Source organism: Montipora capricornis, chromosome 3 (assembly GCF_036669925.1).
Source record: "Montipora capricornis isolate CH-2021 chromosome 3, ASM3666992v2, whole genome shotgun sequence".
Taxonomy (NCBI): domain Eukaryota; kingdom Metazoa; phylum Cnidaria; class Anthozoa; order Scleractinia; family Acroporidae; genus Montipora; species Montipora capricornis.
The window spans coordinates 3,594,607-3,614,163 of NC_090885.1; the positions used below are offsets into that span (position 1 = coordinate 3,594,607).

The 19,557-nt window shown below is 40.3% G+C and overlaps 2 protein-coding genes across 5 annotated transcripts in view; one reads left to right on the top strand and one right to left on the bottom strand.

Annotated features, from left to right (window-relative positions):
- On the top strand, positions 1-16,115 carry LOC138041935 (uncharacterized). 2 transcript variants are annotated; one of them, XM_068887629.1, is made up of 12 exons: positions 1-102; positions 454-498; positions 1,653-1,859; positions 3,029-3,253; positions 4,978-5,099; positions 5,440-5,885; positions 6,394-6,582; positions 7,787-8,084; positions 8,732-8,879; positions 9,183-9,339; positions 12,569-13,189; positions 15,385-16,115. In XM_068887629.1, the coding sequence occupies exons 1-12, from the start codon at positions 45-47 to the stop codon at positions 15,611-15,613; spliced, it is 2,745 nt and encodes a 914-aa protein (XP_068743730.1). In that variant the 5' UTR covers positions 1-44; the 3' UTR covers positions 15,614-16,115. The 2 variants fall into 2 exon arrangements, with proteins under 2 accessions (XP_068743730.1, XP_068743731.1); XM_068887630.1 differs by lacking the exon at positions 1-102 and adding an exon at positions 160-287 and having other exon boundaries at positions 440-498.
- LOC138041938 (carnosine N-methyltransferase-like) overlaps positions 16,027-19,557 on the bottom strand; it is a 12,415-nt gene continuing 8,884 nt past the window's right edge. For 2 of the 3 annotated variants that reach the window (XM_068887636.1, XM_068887634.1), the window contains exons 9-10: positions 18,177-18,283; positions 16,027-17,066 (exon numbers count right to left, since the gene is read on the bottom strand). In XM_068887636.1, the coding sequence (XP_068743737.1) occupies positions 16,905-17,066; positions 18,177-18,283 (269 nt within the window). In that variant the 3' untranslated portion in view covers positions 16,027-16,904. Of the gene's footprint in view, positions 17,071-18,176; positions 18,284-19,557 lie in introns of all 3 variants that reach the window. The other variant, XM_068887635.1, reaches the window with a different exon arrangement.

The following is a 19,557-nucleotide window of genomic DNA, read 5'->3' on the forward strand; positions in this document are numbered from 1 at the left end:
AATGCTGGAGCTTGGGTACTAGGCGGTCATTTTCAAAAGTAAACATGGCGGCCGCGTCTGGAAGTCGATCTTGGAAAACAAATGTGTTTTGGGCAAAAGGTCGTATCCTTTTAAAAGCTTTCAATTCTAATATAGTTCATGTACATCATGGTGAAACGTCTGTCATAAAAACAGTCAGATATCTTGATTCAAAGGATCGCATTTGCGATCGTAAGAAATGAGAAAGAAGTAATGGACCATACAAGCTTACATTTTTACGTTTAAATATACGTGTTAATTGCGCCCAGGTAAAGTTCTTTCCTGAGTTTAAAGCGTGATTGGATCTTTAAGGGGATGTTAGTGTCGTGGTATAAACGTTTTGTCTCCTGTTAGACTGGTAACTAAGAGCTCTTTTGATATTACATGTAATTGTTTTAGAATATTTATTATTATTCTCAAGCTTAACTGAAATAGAAGGAGATGACCGAGATGACAAGATCATAAAACTACATATGCCAGGTAAAGTGTGCCATCTTGATGGTATTGATACCTGTAGAAAAATTATTGGACAAAATAATTATATGGTAATTTGTTTTGTCTAGTGCTATCAAGCTTGGCCATGGTTTTTAGAATTAAGAATGTGATCTGAGTCAATTCAAAATGGAGGGATTGTATTTTGAATACATAGTTAGAAAATAGAGCTAACTCATTGACACCTAGGAGGAAGACTTAACAGATTTTACTCTTTCTAACGCCAGACGATTTTACTTGTCAACTGGGGGCATCCTAGGGTGTTTGAGGTGTCAATGGGTTAATATAATTTGTGAGAAGCTTAATATTTGCATAAATTGCCATTTTGCCAGCACATAGCAGCGGCCTACATGTAGGTGAGAGTGGCAGGAGCTTGGAGTGCCAATGTGATATAGCAGTTTGTATTTTGTGACCATTATTAAAGCAAGTGACGCATCTACGGTCAGCCTTGGCCGTATTCACAAGTCAAGTTTTTTTTATTATATGGAGCTGAAAGAACCAAGTGCCTTTTTTAGGCTGTATAGCATTCATGTACATTGTAAATAGCGACTTTCAGTAAGAATACCCTAAAACCCCAAGGGTCGCACCACTGGTACCTGTTTTTGTGTCTGGTGTGGTGCATTCATTGGTCTTCCCATTATAATATAGTTAAATGTATAAATATTCTTGAACATATTCCAAAGCTAAATAAATGGCACAGTGGCTTGGCTCCCCTGATAATTACAGTACATTTATCAAGCTCGGGTGTCTGGTTGAGTTAAGTGGAGGCAAAATAGTTACTGAGTCTGAGTCACTTTACGATGAATCTTCAATACAAACCTCATCTGAATATGAATTAGCCTCAAACAGCAACAAAGTTGACAAGGAGCAATATTAGACTGTTTAAAGTTGTACATTGTACAGTTCACACAAAAAGTGGGAAATTTAGGGGATTTTGCGACATATTCCCTTGCGTTGACAGATTTTTTTGTAACAATTTCAGTAAGGAATTAATACGTTTGTAAACAATGAGTGAGGACTGTGATTCCATGCGTATTTTACATGAAATAGTCTGAGTTATGATAATCCTTTTTGATGGTGAAATAGACTGTTTGTGGCTTGCATAACTGTGTCTGTTGAGTCTGTTTTCTTTTTACCCACAGGTGTGATACTTGAACCTCATTCTAATGTTAAAACTCCCATGGTAAGGAAGCCAATGCACATGTTAAAATCGAGTGGTGCGTCTTTCAAAAAATCTCTGTCCAATTCACTGGAAAGAAGACAAGGTTTAAAAGAAACAAACTCTTATGCAACTCTGGCCAAGGGCAAGTTTGGCTTTGTCTCAGCTTTTAACCGATACGAAAATTCTGGTAAGTCCTGAGAATGATATCTGCAGAACATTTTTTCCTGTTGCCTGGTTTTTTATAAGCCAAGGCAAACATAAACAAAACACATCCTGTTGAGAAACTATACTTTGAAAAACAGCGCTTTATGTGATAAAGTTTTCGCAACTTCAATATGTTTACTGAGGATAAACCTATGATCAACACAATTATAATTTTTTCTTTATGAAAGACCTTAATTTAATCCAGGGGCGTAGCGACCATATATGCACATACGCATGTGCGTACCTTGAAAACCTAAAAAAAAAATTTTTGTACGTACTGGCGAATGGCAATTCCAAAGCTCTTCGGGGCTTGTTTCACTGCGCCTTCCTGTGTATATATGTACCTAAATGGAAAAACCACGCTATGCCCCTGTTTGAACTACATGTCATGTGCATTGTGTTATTAACATTTTCCTTTATAAAAATTAAAGCTAGGCGGTACACAGACATTCCAACCCTCCAGATTTGATCAGGAGTCCCCTCATTTGACGTGTTGCCTCCCGCTCTCCCAATTTTTATCAGGTTCTCCCGATTTATTCTAATTCTGAAAACAAGGAAAGTGTGTAAAACGTTACGTATTATTAATTCGCTTAGTCTTAACAGGACACTTCCTTAAGTTTATCAAACTTAAGCTGGTGTCTCATTGTCTGCATACATGTAGTACTGTAACATAAGTGGTTGGCTGGTGCCAAAAGGGAAAGGATTTTTCGGTTCCTTTGATGCACCATGATCCAAGTGATCTTGGATCAGCGAACCTTTTCGAGTCATTGCAAAGGAACGCACCCTATATATATCAGTCTTGGGCTGTGGCAGATGACACTGATTTTGGAATGGGATAAATTAGATTATCGCTCATCAGAGTTAATAACCTGTGCACGTATTACATTTTACCTGGCAACAATTGCTTTGCTGTTTGCTGTTACCTTCATGACTCATTAATGAAGTATGTAGAAGTCTATGACAATGTTATTAGCCTGCAACGGCGAGCAAGCTCTCTGTTGAGGTTTCGCACGAGATTTCTTTTCTTTTTTTCAGAGCAGCGAGTGAAACAAGCTGCAAGAGGATTCCGTCGAAACCTTAACAGAGAGCTTGCTCACAGGCTACGATCATGTTATTTATGGCGACCTTGTTTTTACTGTTCTTCCAAAACAGATAAAACACATGTTAAAGAACAGGAAAGGAGAAAACAGCAGTTTAGTTTGAAAGAGCTAAATCCTCAAGATAAGAAACGTGTGGCTAATTTAGTTAAAGAACTTGCCAAGCTTGGGGAGGAGCGTGTTAACGCTGAGGAGAGGCTACAAGCAGAAAGGGAAGCATTTGAAGAGAGGCTTGTCATCCTACATGAAGAGTATGATGCTGTCATGAAAGAAAAGCAATGTATCCAAGCTCTTCTCTCATTTAATTATTTAATATGATCTATTACTAATGGCGTTTGATGGCTGTGCAGGAGGTTACATGTACATGATTGTACATCCCACGCTTTTTCAAGTTCCTTGTTAGACCATACATGTAGCTTACAGTAAAGCCTGAAGAAATGAGGTTTGTTATGGTTTATTAGACTTGTAAATCCCTGAATATTTAAACAAAAAAAACAAATGCTTAAATTATTTTGCGTGCTGTGCTTTAGAATTCTCCTGAAGTCGGCCAATCGTAGCATTTGAGATAATCTCAGCAATAATAAAAATAATAATATTGCGTTCATGATGAGCTGTTATATGTATATCGCAACTCAAGCACAACTGAGACTGTGATTGGTCAGTTATATGCATTGTACTTTTTGCCCTTGGGTGCACACTGTTGAAGATACATGTAGCTGGTGACCACTGACACAGATGTTGTTCTTTTCTTCAAAATTTGATATTTTTTAAACCATGGTTTCAGCTCAACTCATATCAAAATTGCATGTTGTTTTTTTTATAGTAGGGGGGGGGGACCATAATACCAGGAGAAACACCTTGCATACTACAGAACAGAACCAACAAAGGCAACCCACATGTGACACCAAGTCAGGGATTCAAACCTGGGCCACATTGGTGGGAGCAAGTGCTTAGTGCTTATCACTACTGGCCATCCCTGCTCTGTCATGCATCCACAACACTTACCTTAGATCTTTGATTTTATGTACTTTAAGGTAGATCATTTCAATCAATTTCGTCCAAGGGTGCCATAAAATTGGCTGTAACCATGATCCTTAACCACGATCCTTAAAGTGCTACTATGATCAAAAAATCACTTCTTCTTTTTTTCTTCAGATTTTGAAAGTGTGATTGCTCAACACTTGACTGGCAAAAATTAATTTTAAGCTTTGATTTTTATCCAATGGCTATTTTTTTTTTTTACTGTAAGTTTTGGATTTCATGGTCTGCCATTGCTCATGTTCCAAACTGACCGACTGGACCTCAGAGGGTTGGATCTAGGGAAAAGTTACGTCATTTACTCACTAGTTCAAAATTTCAGCGTGTAAACGCAGCTTACTAATATATAATTATGCAAAACAGTCAGAGTCTAAAAGACTGAAAGCCTGAAACTCTGTGCTGCATATTAATTCAGCCATGTACACATGCACTGCATTCTTAAACTACTGAGTCATTGATGTCATTTTCTCCTCAATCCAATCCCAAACTTAGTAAATGGTGGACCATTAAACAGGAAAATTCCAGTTAAATTAATTAAACAGGTCATGGTGTCTTTTTGAAATCAAGGCTGAAAACTTCGATCAGTAAATTGAAATAAAAGGTGTTTTTTTTTGGTCATAGTAGCTATTTAAACCCTTTCAGGTCTGAGTGAGATATTTATACAATCATGTACATGTAGATTTTACTCTGACTATGTAACGTTATTGCCGATTTTACTTGTCAGCGGGGGCCACTTCAGGGATGAATGAGTTAAACTAGATTAGGAAGAGGTACTGAGTCGACACTAATTTTAACACTGGCTTTTGATATCAAAATTTGATTTTTAACGACCATGCAGCGATATCATTGGTGTAGAACATAAGTACTGTCAAACTTTTCTCTTGTTTAAATGTTTTTATTATAATTACATACATGTAGTCATTTCATTGCACTTCATCTAAGAAGCATCCTTAACATCCTATGAAGATTTGAAAAAGAGGTTTCTAGAATTACAAGCCCTTTTGGCAAAGTATCAAGGAAATGGAAAAACTTTATCACCTCCAAAAACAGTCCAACATCAAACTATTGAAGACAAAGAAAGTAAACAGGTTTGTTAATAAAATAATTTATGGTACAGCAAAGAGATTGACATGAGCTGGGCTTTTGAATAAAAAGAGGCAATTTTGACAGATACAATCCCTTATTGGTCCAACTGCTTGAACTCTTCCTTAATTTTGAAAAGTATTGTTAATTTTGATAATGCTGTAAGGTGGCATAACCCTAAACGTAACCCTAATCCTAACTCAATGATATTTTGGAATATTTCTGTTCGAAGCATATTTTTTCTATTAGCTGCTGCAGTGACCTTGAATCTTAACTTGAATGTTAAACCTGCATAGGACCACATTGCATCTTTGAAATGTTTCTTTTTTGTTGTTGTTGCGACAGTTATCAGGTACACTTACATCATATAAAGGCACACTCATCTCACCCCTCAAATCTACAACTTCAGAGTCTCTTGGAAACACAAGGCCTTCCAACGTCGGTTCAACTACTGTTGCTACTGGTAAAAAGCTCACTACACTTGCAGATTCACGAGCAGATGTTATTTTAGAACAGAGAAACGGTTCATTAGAGCCATTAAATAACAGAAGACAGCTTGACAATAGAAGAGAGCAAGCCACACAAGTAAACAATTCTTGTCTTTCCTCAAGTGAGACAGGAGAGGATTTTCTTGATAAAATGATGTCTTCCCAAGAGAGACATGTGTTTCCCGAGATTAGCAGTAAAGGAAGTAATGCTGTGACGCCAGCATGTCAGACTCAGGAAATCCCTGAGACTTCACGTTTTAGAGAAGAGGTTATCCCCAGTACCAGAAATACACAGGAGGAAAGGTAAGATTCTTTTTCATAAAGAGTTACACCTTAACATAATCTGGGTTGCCACGGTCAGGGAAAAGTCAGGGAAAAACAAAATTTTTCAAGGTCAGGAAAAGTCAGGGAATTTTGCCAAAGGTCAGGGAAAATCTCAGTTCTTGTCAAAGTCAGTGAAAAGTCAGGGAATTTTGTTTTCAGGTTTTGTGAAGTTTATGAAGACATTTTCATTGGGAAAATGAAGCTGTAATAGATCAAGTTATGCGTTCAAATGCTTTCATTGTGAATGCCTTCTTCCAAATAAGGAAGAGAAATCGGAAGAAGCTTGGGAACCAGTGTTTTCCTTCGGCCATTTTTATCAAAACGTGGTGAAACTCACCTAATGCAAGGTCAGTGAAAATTGTTTTGAGGTCAGTGAAAAGTCAGGGAATTTTTTGGGTTCTAATGAGTGGCAACCCTGTTATAATGGATAATGGGTCTGTTCTTCATTTTGAGTGTGAATAATTAATGTTAGAATTTTTTGTCTCAGAGTAAACTCAACCGTGGCTTCTCAAGGCCATCCTCCCTCGAACAGTGTCTCACAGCCAGCAGTGCACCCTGGACCTGCAACAATATCCCAGTATCCATTGCAAACCAAATCGATGTTTTCTGTGTTTGGCAATGGTGTCCATGAAGCAAAGACTGATGGGCAATTACATGTAAGGAAAAACGAAGACAGGTACTTCTCTAGAGTTGTCAATTCCATAATTATGTTTTACACCAGGGATGCTGCAATGGTGTGAGCAGTCAGGCCTCCCACCAGTTTGGTTTGATTCCCAGATTTCATGATATTTCTGTAGTTAATTTTGTTTTTAGTTCTCTTCTCTGAAACAAGGTTTTTTTTCCGAAAGCTCCATGGTATTTCTCTCCTTTAAAAAAGTTGTTGGTAATGGTAAGCAGATTGACCGTCATTAATATTTAACTTGGATTTGTAACCAAGAAGTGTTTCGTCATTTCATTTTCTGGGAGGTGGTGTGGTCCAGTGGTTAGTGCATGCAGGTTGTCCCAGGTTCAAATCCCGTTCTAACCTCTGGTTTGGATTTGTTACCGGCTGTCCGACGGATTCAAATCTACCACGCTTTGTAATTAGCCAACCGGCTGCCTCCTGCCAGCTGGGGTTCTTAATCATGTTTCTGTTAAGTTTGAATTGTTTCTTCCAGATTGTTAAAAGTGGGGTGCCTGTAAACTAACTTGATAGCTAAGTGCACTTCTACTTTAAATTAAGCATCCTGGTCCCTACGTGTAGCTGGATCAACTTATCGGCTGTACTTATAAATGGCTAACAGGTTTGCATCCGGCAGGTTGGGTTTCTGTTTCATTTGCCCTGTATGGTTGTATTAGCACAGTCATTTAAAGGAGGTCGTGACAACCCCTTGGCGTTTGCGGCGTTTTCTCAGACCGTCTATAATTAAAACAGCTTTCCAGCAATGGATTGTGCCTCTTAGCCAATCAAAACGCAATAGGGAGATCGAGCATCGCGTTCGCGACAAACGTCATATTTGCATAAATTGAACAATTACAAAAAATATTTTTAAATAGTTTGCTATAAAAAAAAAAAAAACAAACAACGAGGAAGCGAATCTAAAAATGAGAAACTTCTGAAAACGATTACTCAAGGTGGGGGCACCTTGTCCTTCCGTGCCAAATAAGGACTTATGAGTTTATGAAAAACATACATCAGAGGAAATTTGAATTAGACGTTGACTTCAACGACGATCAAACTGGGGAGCTGTAGCTAAGAAAGCCCCTCACTAACCAACTGATCTGCGGCTACTTGTAGAAAATACAGCTGTTTTAGTAGGATTTGTTTGCCATTTTACTTTCCCAAAGACGTTTTAAAAGATGAAAAAGTCACCGGTATTGTTATGTTTGTTTGCAATGAGGTCTTTCTCTGAAATATCTGGAATATCTGGAACCTTCTCAGCCGAATTGGATGCTGTCTATCGTTTATATTGCCGTGAATATGAACTGCAGTTACAACTACAACAGCAGCAAATTGAATTACAGAAACAACAATTACAGCTACAGCAACAATTGCAGCAGGTAGAGTCTCTTCAACAACAACAAAAGCACCAACTGCAACAGTCACAGCAGCTTGAACCACAGAAAGAACAGCAACAGCAGCAATGGGTTCAGCAATCACATCGGCAGCAGCCTGTAGGACGGACTTCTCCCGTGCAGGTTAAGAGAGCCTTTACATTAAATTTGTAATTCATCGGTACCGGTTATTGTGATGAAGGGCACGCTAGGAAGGAGAAACCCCTTTCAGCTTCTCGCACGACGCATACCTGTATATTGTTAGCCTGGAAGAACGCGTACAACGTGCGTAGAATAAAAATGAACTGCGTGTTCTAGCGCGCTGAACTTCGCTCGCCCCGATGCCCCTCTGACTTGCTCACCTTTTAAATTCTCAAATATCTTGGGACGACTTTCATGAAGTCAAAGCCAAAAAAAGAAAGGGTACTTTGTCTTCAATTAACCTGCTATGCCCGAATTCTACTTGGATCGGAATTGATCTCATTACAGCGCAAATTAAAAGGTTGTTGGGCACAGTGTTCTTTACGCCTTTTAAAACCAAACCCCACCCCCCCCCCCCCCCCCCCCCACCCCCACGGCACGGCTTTTATTTTTTGGATGAGCAAAGCTAAAAAGAATGCGAGTTATTTAAGTACACACCTTGTTAATTGAGCGTCTTTATCCTTTAATCCGGCTCCGTTGTTAGTCGTTTAGGTGTCCTTGTCATTTGATTTAATGACTTAATTTGATACTGCATTTACTTGCTTTACTTGGGAAATCTTGATTACTTCCCTCTTTTCTACTACTGACAGGGTGAAGTCAGAAATTCCGTTAAACATGACCTCGCAACAGTTGCAGAGAACGCATTTGAAGAGACGCCTTCTCCATGTCAAGTTCCCAGACCATCATCAAAACCTCACCAAGTGTCACCAACCCGATCGCTTGTGCCCACTCCGGAAGGTACTTTGTTCTATTGCCTGTCATTGCTTTGTGTTTCTTGACAAAGGGAGAACACATGCACAGCGCTGCATAATCTCGGTACAAACGTTTGCCTCCGTAGCTGCGTTGCTGAGCGAACGAACAATCGGTGAACAAAAGAGCGGCGAAGACGCGAGGGGATTGGGGCGGAGGGGACTCCCTTCCCCCTCAGAGAGCCTCTTCCCTCAGATAGCCTGGGGTTAGTTTTTAGGAAATTGATGATATCTTGCATAACTTATATTAATTACAAAACAATTTCTTCTTCATTTGTCTTTGTGATGACAGGTTCGTCTTCTATCCCGATCAACAACAAACCCTTACCCAAGCCTGTAAATCCTGTTCAGAGCCCAAGGACGGCCTCTGGCCCTGGAGCAGCTGTGGCACAAGAACACCAAGGCACAGTTTTTGAAGGGTCTGGGCCCCCTGCAAGCGGACATGAAAGGTTCGATTTGTTTTGTATCCTAAAAGCGTTTTATTATTCTAACCATTCAGCAAATTTTGTGCTCAAAATTTGTGCTCAACAGTTCCAGTCCCATAAGGGACTGAAACTGTTTATCACCTGTAACCAGATCACTTAATTATTCAGCATTTTGCAGTGCAAACCTATTTTAAGTTTTAAGTTTTATTTTTAAGTATAGATATATTCTTAATTACATGTTTACTTAATTATTATTTATTTTTTTATTGGCTATGTTTATATTTTATTCTCCTATCTCTTCTTGATGTGTAATAGCGTTGAAGAGTATTACAGTAGAAGTCAAAAGCGTACGAAAGAACGACGCTTTGGCCATTTTATGCGATGAGTTGATTATCGCACGACGCATACCATTCTTTTATTCTTTGCGGCGTTCCCCAGGGGTGAGTCTTGTGCCCGGCCGGTATTGTTTCTATTATAGGTAATGATATTTACAAGACGATTTTTATCTTAGGTTTTTTAGTTTTTGCCCCCGCAGGGATAGGCAAAATCCCAAGGAGGCATCATTGTAGCTTGCGCGTATGTAGAGTTACAGTGATACAGTGTGTAGTATTGCATATCTGGTATACCAGAAAAAATCTCGATTTGCCAGAACTAGGCGCGCACGGAATAAATGGGTAATGATGACGTTTTCACACCAAATGCCCGCAAGTAAGTCTTGGGTATACTGATGACGTTGAGCAGAAAACGAAGGTGGGCAGACACGAGGGGTCATGTTGCAGGGACATGGTGCAGCAGACATATTGCATCGACAAAAAGGTGTGTTAGTACACACATACATTTGAGACCGTCAGTTTCCGTTCTTTCAAAGTGTTAGTAAACTTTCGAATGAATAGTCCTTTTCACGGTTAGTTTTTCTCATTTGCATTACAATGTAATGTAGCATGTATGTGAGGCAATTTCGGGCTATTTTGTAGTTTTAACCTGAAATTGCCTCGCACCCACTAGACTACATTGTAATGCAAATGAGGAAAACTAACCGTGAAAAGGGCTATTATCGCAACAAAGGAAGCTCCTAAACATGCAAAACCATGTCATGGGTATAACTGATTAGAGTGTCATGTGAAGTGCTAGTTTTGTACCCCATATGAACCATGTGAGCGTTAGCCCTACTGATGGAAATGGGCCCACACAAGGACAGAGAAAAACTCTGACCAGGGTGGGAATTGAACCCACAGAACTAGCACTTCACATTACACTCTAACCAGTTAAGTCTGTTGAAATATAAGTGCTACACGGCCAACGTTTGCAAAAACGTAGTCATTCCTTGTACTTGTAATGTTCATTGCCGTGACTTTAACATCTTCAGTTCCCACGGCCTGCTCCCGTCTGACCTTGTAGCTCAGTCAGTAGAGCCCTTGTGTGGGCCCATTTCCATCAGTAGGGCTAACGCTCACATGGTTCATATGGGGTACAAAACTAGCACTTCACATTACACTCTAACCAGTTAAGTCTGTTGAAATATAAGTGGTACACAGCCAAAGTTTGCAAAAAGGTAGTCCTTCCTTGTACTTGTACATGTCATGGGTAGTTGCATTGTTGGGGATACTCTCAACATGTCCGAACTCTAATTTTGTTACCAAAAGAGTTTTCTCTACAATTTTTTCTCTCGATGTACCTATCATTAATAATACCGTGACACCGTTTAGTTCCTTCGTTCGGTCAGATTTTAACACTTGCTGAGGTTCTTGCTATTCATTTGGTCATTTAATCCTAAAACTGCGATTATATAATCCTGATGAAGGACATCTAAATAAAGCATTGACATTAAACCGTGCAACATCATTGGTTATTCACGTTACTGAAGACGAAAAAACTTCATCCCTTGCATTATGTTAATTTTTTAAAAAACGGTAGCCACATTGCGGTAAAAATTGACGTTGCTTTGCCCTTGGTTTCTATGTCGACGGGTACACCATCGTGTCCGCCATGATCAAACCGTCTACTCACAACGCCCTTTACATATTCGGTACTGATTTGTTCTCTCCCGACCCCGCTTCAACATAATTTTCTTCGTTTGTAAACGGGCATCCCTCTACCTGGGCCCTGGACACATTGAATTCTGCGTACAACTATACTTAACAGCGGGGGCAGCTGGACTGTCAGCCATTGCTAGTTATCTTTTTGCTGATCATACCAACTTACTACGTATGTTGATATGAATATTAAATCTCTTTTAAGGCACTATTGACTCTGGACTATGGAATGTGGGCATGATTGCCTGATGACAAATAGACTCTTAATGTCTAACTTTATTATATTTGACCCTAATCAAGAAAGTTGCTATTGATGACTACAGATTTGTTTCTTATCTTTCTTTGGAAGAAAAGAGACTATTTAAAGTACTTTTGGGTCTTGCTAACTAACTGGGAACTTAATTCACCATCTGCCTAAAAATCCGTAAATGACTTCCTCTTAGCAAAAATAAGGCATTTTGTCCCTGCTAATACTCTTTTAAATCTAGTTAAATAAATTTATGAGCCTAACAGCCTATCAAAACACCGATAAAACGTCACGTGTATGAGCTTTATATCCTGATAAAACACTCCTCGTTACTATTCTTTATGCTAATATTCACCTCTCCCAATTTGAACCATTGTTTTGAGTCCAGAGGGACACGCTCTTTGTGGAATGTTTTTTAAGCCGTTCAAAAAACTCGCGGCACGTGTTTTATCGGGTCTGAAAACACTCGGCTACGCCTCTTGTTTTTAAACCCCGATAAAACACTGCTGCTCGTTTTTTAAACGTTACATCGATCCCTGACTCAACCCTATTTAAGGACGGAGCCTTCTAATTCAAAGGTATTTATGAATATGCGAGACAGGCAGATCTTAACAAGTATTATTGAAATCTAAAAAGAAAATTGGGGTAACCGCGCATTTTTGAAAGATAATTAATAAACAATATTTGTAAAAAGCTCTCAAAAACAAACCATTGTATGGCGATCTTCAGCTTAATTATCTCTGAAAAATGCATGGTTACCCCCAATTTTCTTGTTACTAAGAGCAATTGCTAAGTTCTGCTTTCTCTGAATAGTTTTAAAACCGCGCAAAAATATCCCTGTATTAGTAAGAAGCACCCATAGAAAACCAGAGTATCGCGAGATGCGCAGAACCTATGCACAATAACGATAGTAGGCACCGTCCCTAACCGATGGCTTGGCTTAGTGGGTGCAAGGTTTTTTTTCCTTTTTCAGAATGGTTCGGCAAAAAGTAAACGGAATCGCCATGGGACCAATGACTCTCAATAGGGCGATGTCCGCTCCACCAGGTGTCGGTCATACAAGATCAAGCCTCCAACATCAACTTCATCGACTACATCAAGATGCGTTAAGAGTACCTGTTGATCATGATTCCAGGAATTCAGGTTATGATTACTCACCCGCGGCGGATTTACAACAAACCAGTGACAAGGGAAGCTTTGAGCCTAGCAGTGGCAGGGCTTCAACTTCAAGGTTCTCTCTTTATAGCCATAGTGACCTTTCATCAAGGATAAGCAGAGATCAGGGACTTTATTTCGATCCAATCGTGTCTAGTGGAAGGGAAGCGAGTCGTTTGTTTCATCCAAACTCTAAATTTGATGGTAACTTCAAAAGAAATGTTTCTACGGCCGACCTACTTCAGCCAGACATTCTCTCTTACAAAGGAGTCACAGTAAGGGATCAATCTTCATTTTCTCATTTTCCAATGACAGAATCGATGGAACTGAAACCTGTCGCCAGGTATCAGCGTAAAGTAGATCAATCAGCCGGCGAGATAGTTTCGGAGGATGGACCCTTGTCTTTTAGAGGTCATGGAATGGAAAGAGGACGAGACAGGTACAGTATGTGGGTTGTCAGTGATGAACAGGGATTGACAGAACGGGGTTCGAGCCTCTTAGGTGCCCTCAGTTGATAGCTCAGTTGAAGGAAAGGTTCAAATCCCATTGATTCCTTTTCCATTTCGCAGTTCAAATATATGAATTACCGGCCAGTGGTCGGTTTTATTAAAACGATTACGTGTTCCCATATTAGGAGAAATTGTCGTCCCCAGAGTCCGCGTTTCTTTTGGTCAGAGCCAAGAAACACGGTGTCTGGCCACAACCAAAAGTTCGCGCAGTCGCGGTAATGGTTTTATGTTGTAACCGTTTTCGACCGTTATTGTTTCAAATTCCTGAGTTACAGGGTTTTCGTTTGAGGCCGGAAGTCGGACGTTTCGTCCGGTTGCAGAGGAGGAATGAGTAGTATCCCAGACGTTTTTTTCGACATCTCGTCCCAACAGGAATAGCAAAATGGCGTGCTCTGTTGATAAAATACACGATCTTTTTCGTGATTATTTCGTAGGTTTTGTCGATTATAATGGTGAAGGATTTGTGCCTGTCAATAATTTATTAATTCGTATTTAATTTCTGATATTTATTTATCAAGACTCATGGAAGACTACTCATATTTTGATAATTCAAAATGTGATTGTTTCACAATGTCATTACTGACCCGAAGAGAGGTCACGGATAAAGTTATTTACACAGTTGTGAATTAGAGTTTTTTTTTCCAAATATGGACTTCACTCATGCAGATCGATGGTGAAACGATGGCCAAACGGCCACGTTAACGCAACATTGTTGCAACAGGGCATGCGCGCTAGGTCCACTTTGTTGCGCGCCTGGGGCTGGGGCACATACACATCGACAGGTTGCGTGCGTTTGGCCGGCCCGTTCAACACATGTCGCAACATCATGCAATTATGTTGCAAGATGTTGCGAGCGTTTGGCCAGGCCTTAAGAGCCGAAGCCTTGACACCAAGGTCTGTTTGTAAGCACAACATGGTAGTCTCCAGCACTGCTCACCTCTGCGTTGTGGCTTGAAGATACTGATACCTCACGATTTCAGTTGATAATATAAAAGGAATCGCTATGCATTATGGGATACCATTCATTCCTGTTTACGATTTCACGTCCGGTACTTTGACGCTATAAATTTTAAGATTTGTCGTCTTTTTTTTTAAATTGTCCTTTTTTTCTTCCTTACGGAATATGGAAACTATGGGCTGAAGAAACACAAGACAATCCCTCAATAAATCCCTCAAACTAAAAATAAGTCACATCGAGTTGCTTAAGAATGTAAACAGCGTTTCTGAGAGTTCCAAACCTCTTTGATGGTTAGCCTAAGAACGGAAAATAACCATTTCCGGTACTTTTATTATCAAATCCGGCACTTAACAAAGGTATCGAAAACTCTGCTGAGAATTCGCGGACTTCCTGATTTGGCTGTTGCCAGAGTCCGTGTTCTTGGCGCTGACGAAAAGAAAAGCGTACTCTGCGAACGAGAATGATCAGGAGCCTCGAGTGACCAGAGTGAGAAAAGGGTATTAAATCACGAAAAAGGTTAGTATTTTTGCCTTTTAAGTTCTCGCAAGACACGGCTGCAGTTAGCAGATTAAAAAAAAGGCTCAAGTCATGGGTATTTGGCGTTTATTTTTTTGCAAAAGCGAATGTCAACCCAACGTTCGCTGTTCGGCGGAATTTCGGTTGTTTTTAACGAGTTAATCAAAGTACACGGTCCGTTATTTCGAAGTCGCAGGGGAAGTGGAAAATAGTTCGAATTAGCGGGGGTACCAAAAAAACGGTCGAAATAAAAGGGTAGAACCTAGGCAATAGGGAATACAAATGAGTTCGAATAAGCGAGGAATTGGGAATAACCTTAGTATAACTGCGCAATTAAGAATAACAACTAACAACAATACCCGACGTTTCGGAGTCAGACATGATCCCATTATCAAGGTTAAATTGTAATGGACAATTCGCAATTTAAAGATAACGGCTTCTGTGCTTAATTCGAAAAAAAAAATGACAAAAAGAACCAAGGGAATTGAACATTAGTTTGAAATAGCGGAGAATTGAAAATAGCCAAGCGAGTTCGAAATAAAGGGGTTTAATTGTCTACCGGCGGGAGAAAAGAAATGGTAGTGCAATCCCATTTTCACCATCAAACTCCACAGCCCCTTTACGTCTCTTTTAAATTGATCTTTCTTATAGAGTTCCTTTGGATAGCGCGTATCCACTTTCACTACTAGACATAGTGGACGGCCTTGAAAACATCTCTTCCAAACTCGAAGAATCTTGTAGAAATTCAGAACTTGGTGACGGACTGGACACTACAGACTCAGGTTACTCAAATGACACTTGCAAAGAAAGAACCTGGCCTACCGATGACGAAGAGGCAGCTGTCCTTGAGGATATCTTCTTTCGACCCACAGGGAGATAGTAAGTGTTATATCACTCAGGACTGTTGAGTAAACTAGATTTTGTACTCAAAAATGAACCATGGTGGTCTCCTGCGACGCTCCTATCAATTCTGGTGACTACGAAGGAAATTAGGACCATAGTATCAACTTATTGCCTTCCGGATAAAGAAAAGAGTTACAACAGTTGGTACGAAAGATGGTGGCACTGTTAGGTTCTGTTGAAGACAAGATGTATTTCATCTTATTTCTTAGTGCCGGGATCGACGAAGATGTGCGTTTTTTGGTCAATACATAGTGTCAAGTAAGATTGTTTTAAAAGGAGTCAGCCTTTCAAATTGTGGTGTAGCTTGACGTTTGAGTTACGCCTGTGAATGTGAATACCTTTTTATTTATTTATTTTTATCGTGAATATAATCCAAACACAACTTGAGCAATCTTGAATATTCAGAATTGTTTATTTTATATTCATCTTAATACTCTTCATTATTATTGGTTCTAGAAGAAAATAAATCAAAACGATTATTTGCTTTACTTATTTCGCGTAAAAATCCCTGGGTGAAAAGAAAAGGTCATTAATAGAGCATTTTACAGTTGTAGCTAAGTTACCTGGCCTAGGAATGGAAGCGAGGCAGCCGGTGACCCTGTTTTGATACAAACCTTCGTGCTTTGTAATGTTAGTACGGACTAATTAGAATTACAACATAATTTTACATGATAAAAGCGGTGGGGGCTGTATCAATACAAGGTTACCGGCAGCCTCGCAGATATTCACAGGGTAGGTCGCTGAGCAAACCACTGTAAAAAGGCCTATTAAGAGTGATTGACAACTGGTGTAACGTGACCAAGTTTCAACCACTAAACTTACAGCAACTGAGCAATTAGCCACTATTAAAAATACCGTAATACTCTTTGTTTGTCCCTCCCAGATTTTGCATAACCATTGCTTTTATTTTCCCTTGGAACTTACAATAGTCACAAGAGAAACTGGAAACGATGCTTAGGACAAACAAAGAGTGTCACGATATTTTTCATAGTGGCTAATTGAAATAACCCATTTCCGAGCTGCTGTTTGCCTCAGTTTCAAAAAAAGTCCTGGTGAACAACCATTCAAATGGAAATCAGCGGTGTATTTTCATGCAAATCAAACTCATTGTTATTTGAATGGTTGAACACCGAGACTTGTTTTAAACCAGAGGCAAACAGCAACTCGGAGGAAATGGCCTATTGCAATGGAAGTGCAACAGTCGGTGGGTGAAACACCGTAGAGCGGACAGGGAGAGATTTCCTTTGTCCCACAATGAAAATAATTGTTCACGGAAGCAGGAAATTGGGAAGGCAGAAGAAACAGATATCAGCTTTCCAGTTGATCCGTTGTTGTCCCAGGTTTTCGTGCCACAAAGAACACGTTATCATAAAGCAGTTTGAGCATGGAGCGTTCATTCTCGATGTAACCTGATGGAATACTTGTAACTTCTTTCTGTGGACGAAAGCGGAGTAAATCAAAGAACGAATGGAAAGAAATTCTGAGCAAGACGTAATCTGAGAAACTAACGTGAATAGTTTCTTAGCGAAAGGACGCGAACTGAAAAATCAGAGTTCTGGGCAGGATTCTAACCTACGCGAGTAATTCGAGCAACGGTAGATCGAACACACGATTCGTAACACAACTGTGGCTTTAATAAATGCGAGCGAGTATACACACATACACACACGAGAAGAAAAACAATAAGAGCCCGGATGCTGAGCATGCGTTAAACTAACGTGTCACTGACCGGTACTGGTGCTACGACAGACCTCCGATACACCGGTTAGGTGTTTGTCCATTCAGGACCCAGGTATAAACGACTTAGCTCCCTTGGAGTTCTAATAGCTCAATGGGTGGAGCCGGCATCCGATTTGCGGTGTTACGGAATCCTGCCCAGGGGCCTGTTTCTCGAAAGTCCCGACAACTTTTCGGGCCCCAAAAGCCAGTCGTCAAACTGCAATCTGCTTAGTTTGAAAAGCTAATCCTTTAACATGTTTTTTATGTAAGAAAAACAACGAGGATTGCGAAGTTTGATGGCTTAGAACCTCGGCGTTGCGAAGATATAAAGGGAATTGTGGCACCCGAAATAGGCCCGAAAAGTTTCGGGACTTTTGAGAAACAGGCCACAGACCTCTGATTTTTTTAGTTGTCCTTTCGCCCTTCGCCAAGCAACTAGTTTCCCATGACTTCCCACGCGCACATTACACCTTAAAAGACCCTGAAACATCTATAGTTACATTGAAATGAACTTGGAGGGCAGCCCCTGCACTTTCCCCCCTAGATCCGCCCCTGAATTTAGCCAACAATAACAAACAATTGCTCTTAGGCCCGTTTCAAACGTCGAACTTTACATGTGCCGCCGAATCTAATGCGAATGAGCGAAAACAATAGATTTTTCTCGTTTGCATTAGATTCGGCACATGTAAAGTTCGACGTTTGAAACGGGCCTTAACGAGTAAGGGTTGACTACAAATCATGGGAGACAAAAGAAAGAAAAATTCTCGGATGGCAATGCACAATCGTTCTTAAAGATCCCATGGGCAAATTGGTAAACTCACAATTATCTCAAACTTGAAAACGTCCGTGCTAATGCGTTTGATATCTTCATAGGATAACTCCACAGACCACTCGTTTGCCATGTCAGAAAAATGATACAACAAAGGCCCTGCAAAATTAAAAGTAATCGCAACAGTATATTGGAGTGGGTCGGTCGGGAGACTGGTACGGCAGAGGCACATTGTCAGCACTTTATCAACACATCATATGACACGTTGTAACTGCACATTCTACCTCGCTCTTTCGCTCTGGTGTTGCTATTTATCATCTATTGCATCTCACCTTACGAACTTGACTAGCTGACCCCCTATTGCCGGATAAGCGTTGCTACAGGCGATTATCCATATTTAAGATCAAAGTGGATTCATTAGTTAATGCGTAATCCTATTTAGTTGTTGCTGTGCCTCGGCAGTCGGTCCGTGTTTCTGCAATGCGCCTGTCATTCAGGCGCGAGAAAATTTCTGAGCCTGTACCAGAAAAAAATAAGGTTTACAATCGCTTATTTTCACAATTATCATTTTTTCTTGAATAATCGTGACCTAGTGTAGGGTTTCTCTATCGTTCTAACGCAAAGAGCTTTTGTACGACATTGGGGAGCTTAAGCGCGCGACGTTTTTGAGCCAGAAAAGGCAGCCGGAAGTGAACATATCGCATGCCAGGACAGTAGACTCTCAAAGATTTTGAAACTAATCGTCTCTAATAGAGGAACAATACAAAGCAATACAAATGTGATTGTGTGAAGACAGGTGTAAGGGGAAAGCAGCTCACTTCCGGTTGCTGTCCGTGGCTCAAAAAGTCGCAAATACAAATAAGCGCTTCTGAAGCTTAGTTAGTTATTTAGGATAAAATTAAAACAAATTTGATTGAAAGTATTGTTTCCTGTGGTTTGAAGCTATTTTATACACCTTATTCCAAAGGGGTGGTGGTCTCATGGTCAGTGTGCTCGACTCTGGATCAAGTGGTCCGGGTTCGGGTCCTGGCCGGGGACATTGTGTTGTGTTCTTGGGCAAGACACTTTACTCTCACGGTGCCTCTCTCCACCAAGGTGTATAAGTGGGTACCGGCGAATCTAATGCTGGGGGTAACCCTCCGATAGACTAGCATCCCATCCAGTGGGGAGTAGAAATACTCCTAGCTGCTTCATGCTTCAGAAACCGGAGATAAGCGCCGGCCTGATGGGCCTTCCAGGATAGTAACAGATTTTTATTCCAATATGGCCGCCATTTTAGTATTCTTTTGTTTTCATGCAAATTGGCCCTTATGACCTTTGAATGAGGCCATAAAGGCCAATTTGCATCGAAACAAAACATTTTGGAATAAGGGTTAGGGCAAATCAAATGCTGGTCTGGAGGAGAGGGGAAAACCGGAGTACTCGGAGAAAAA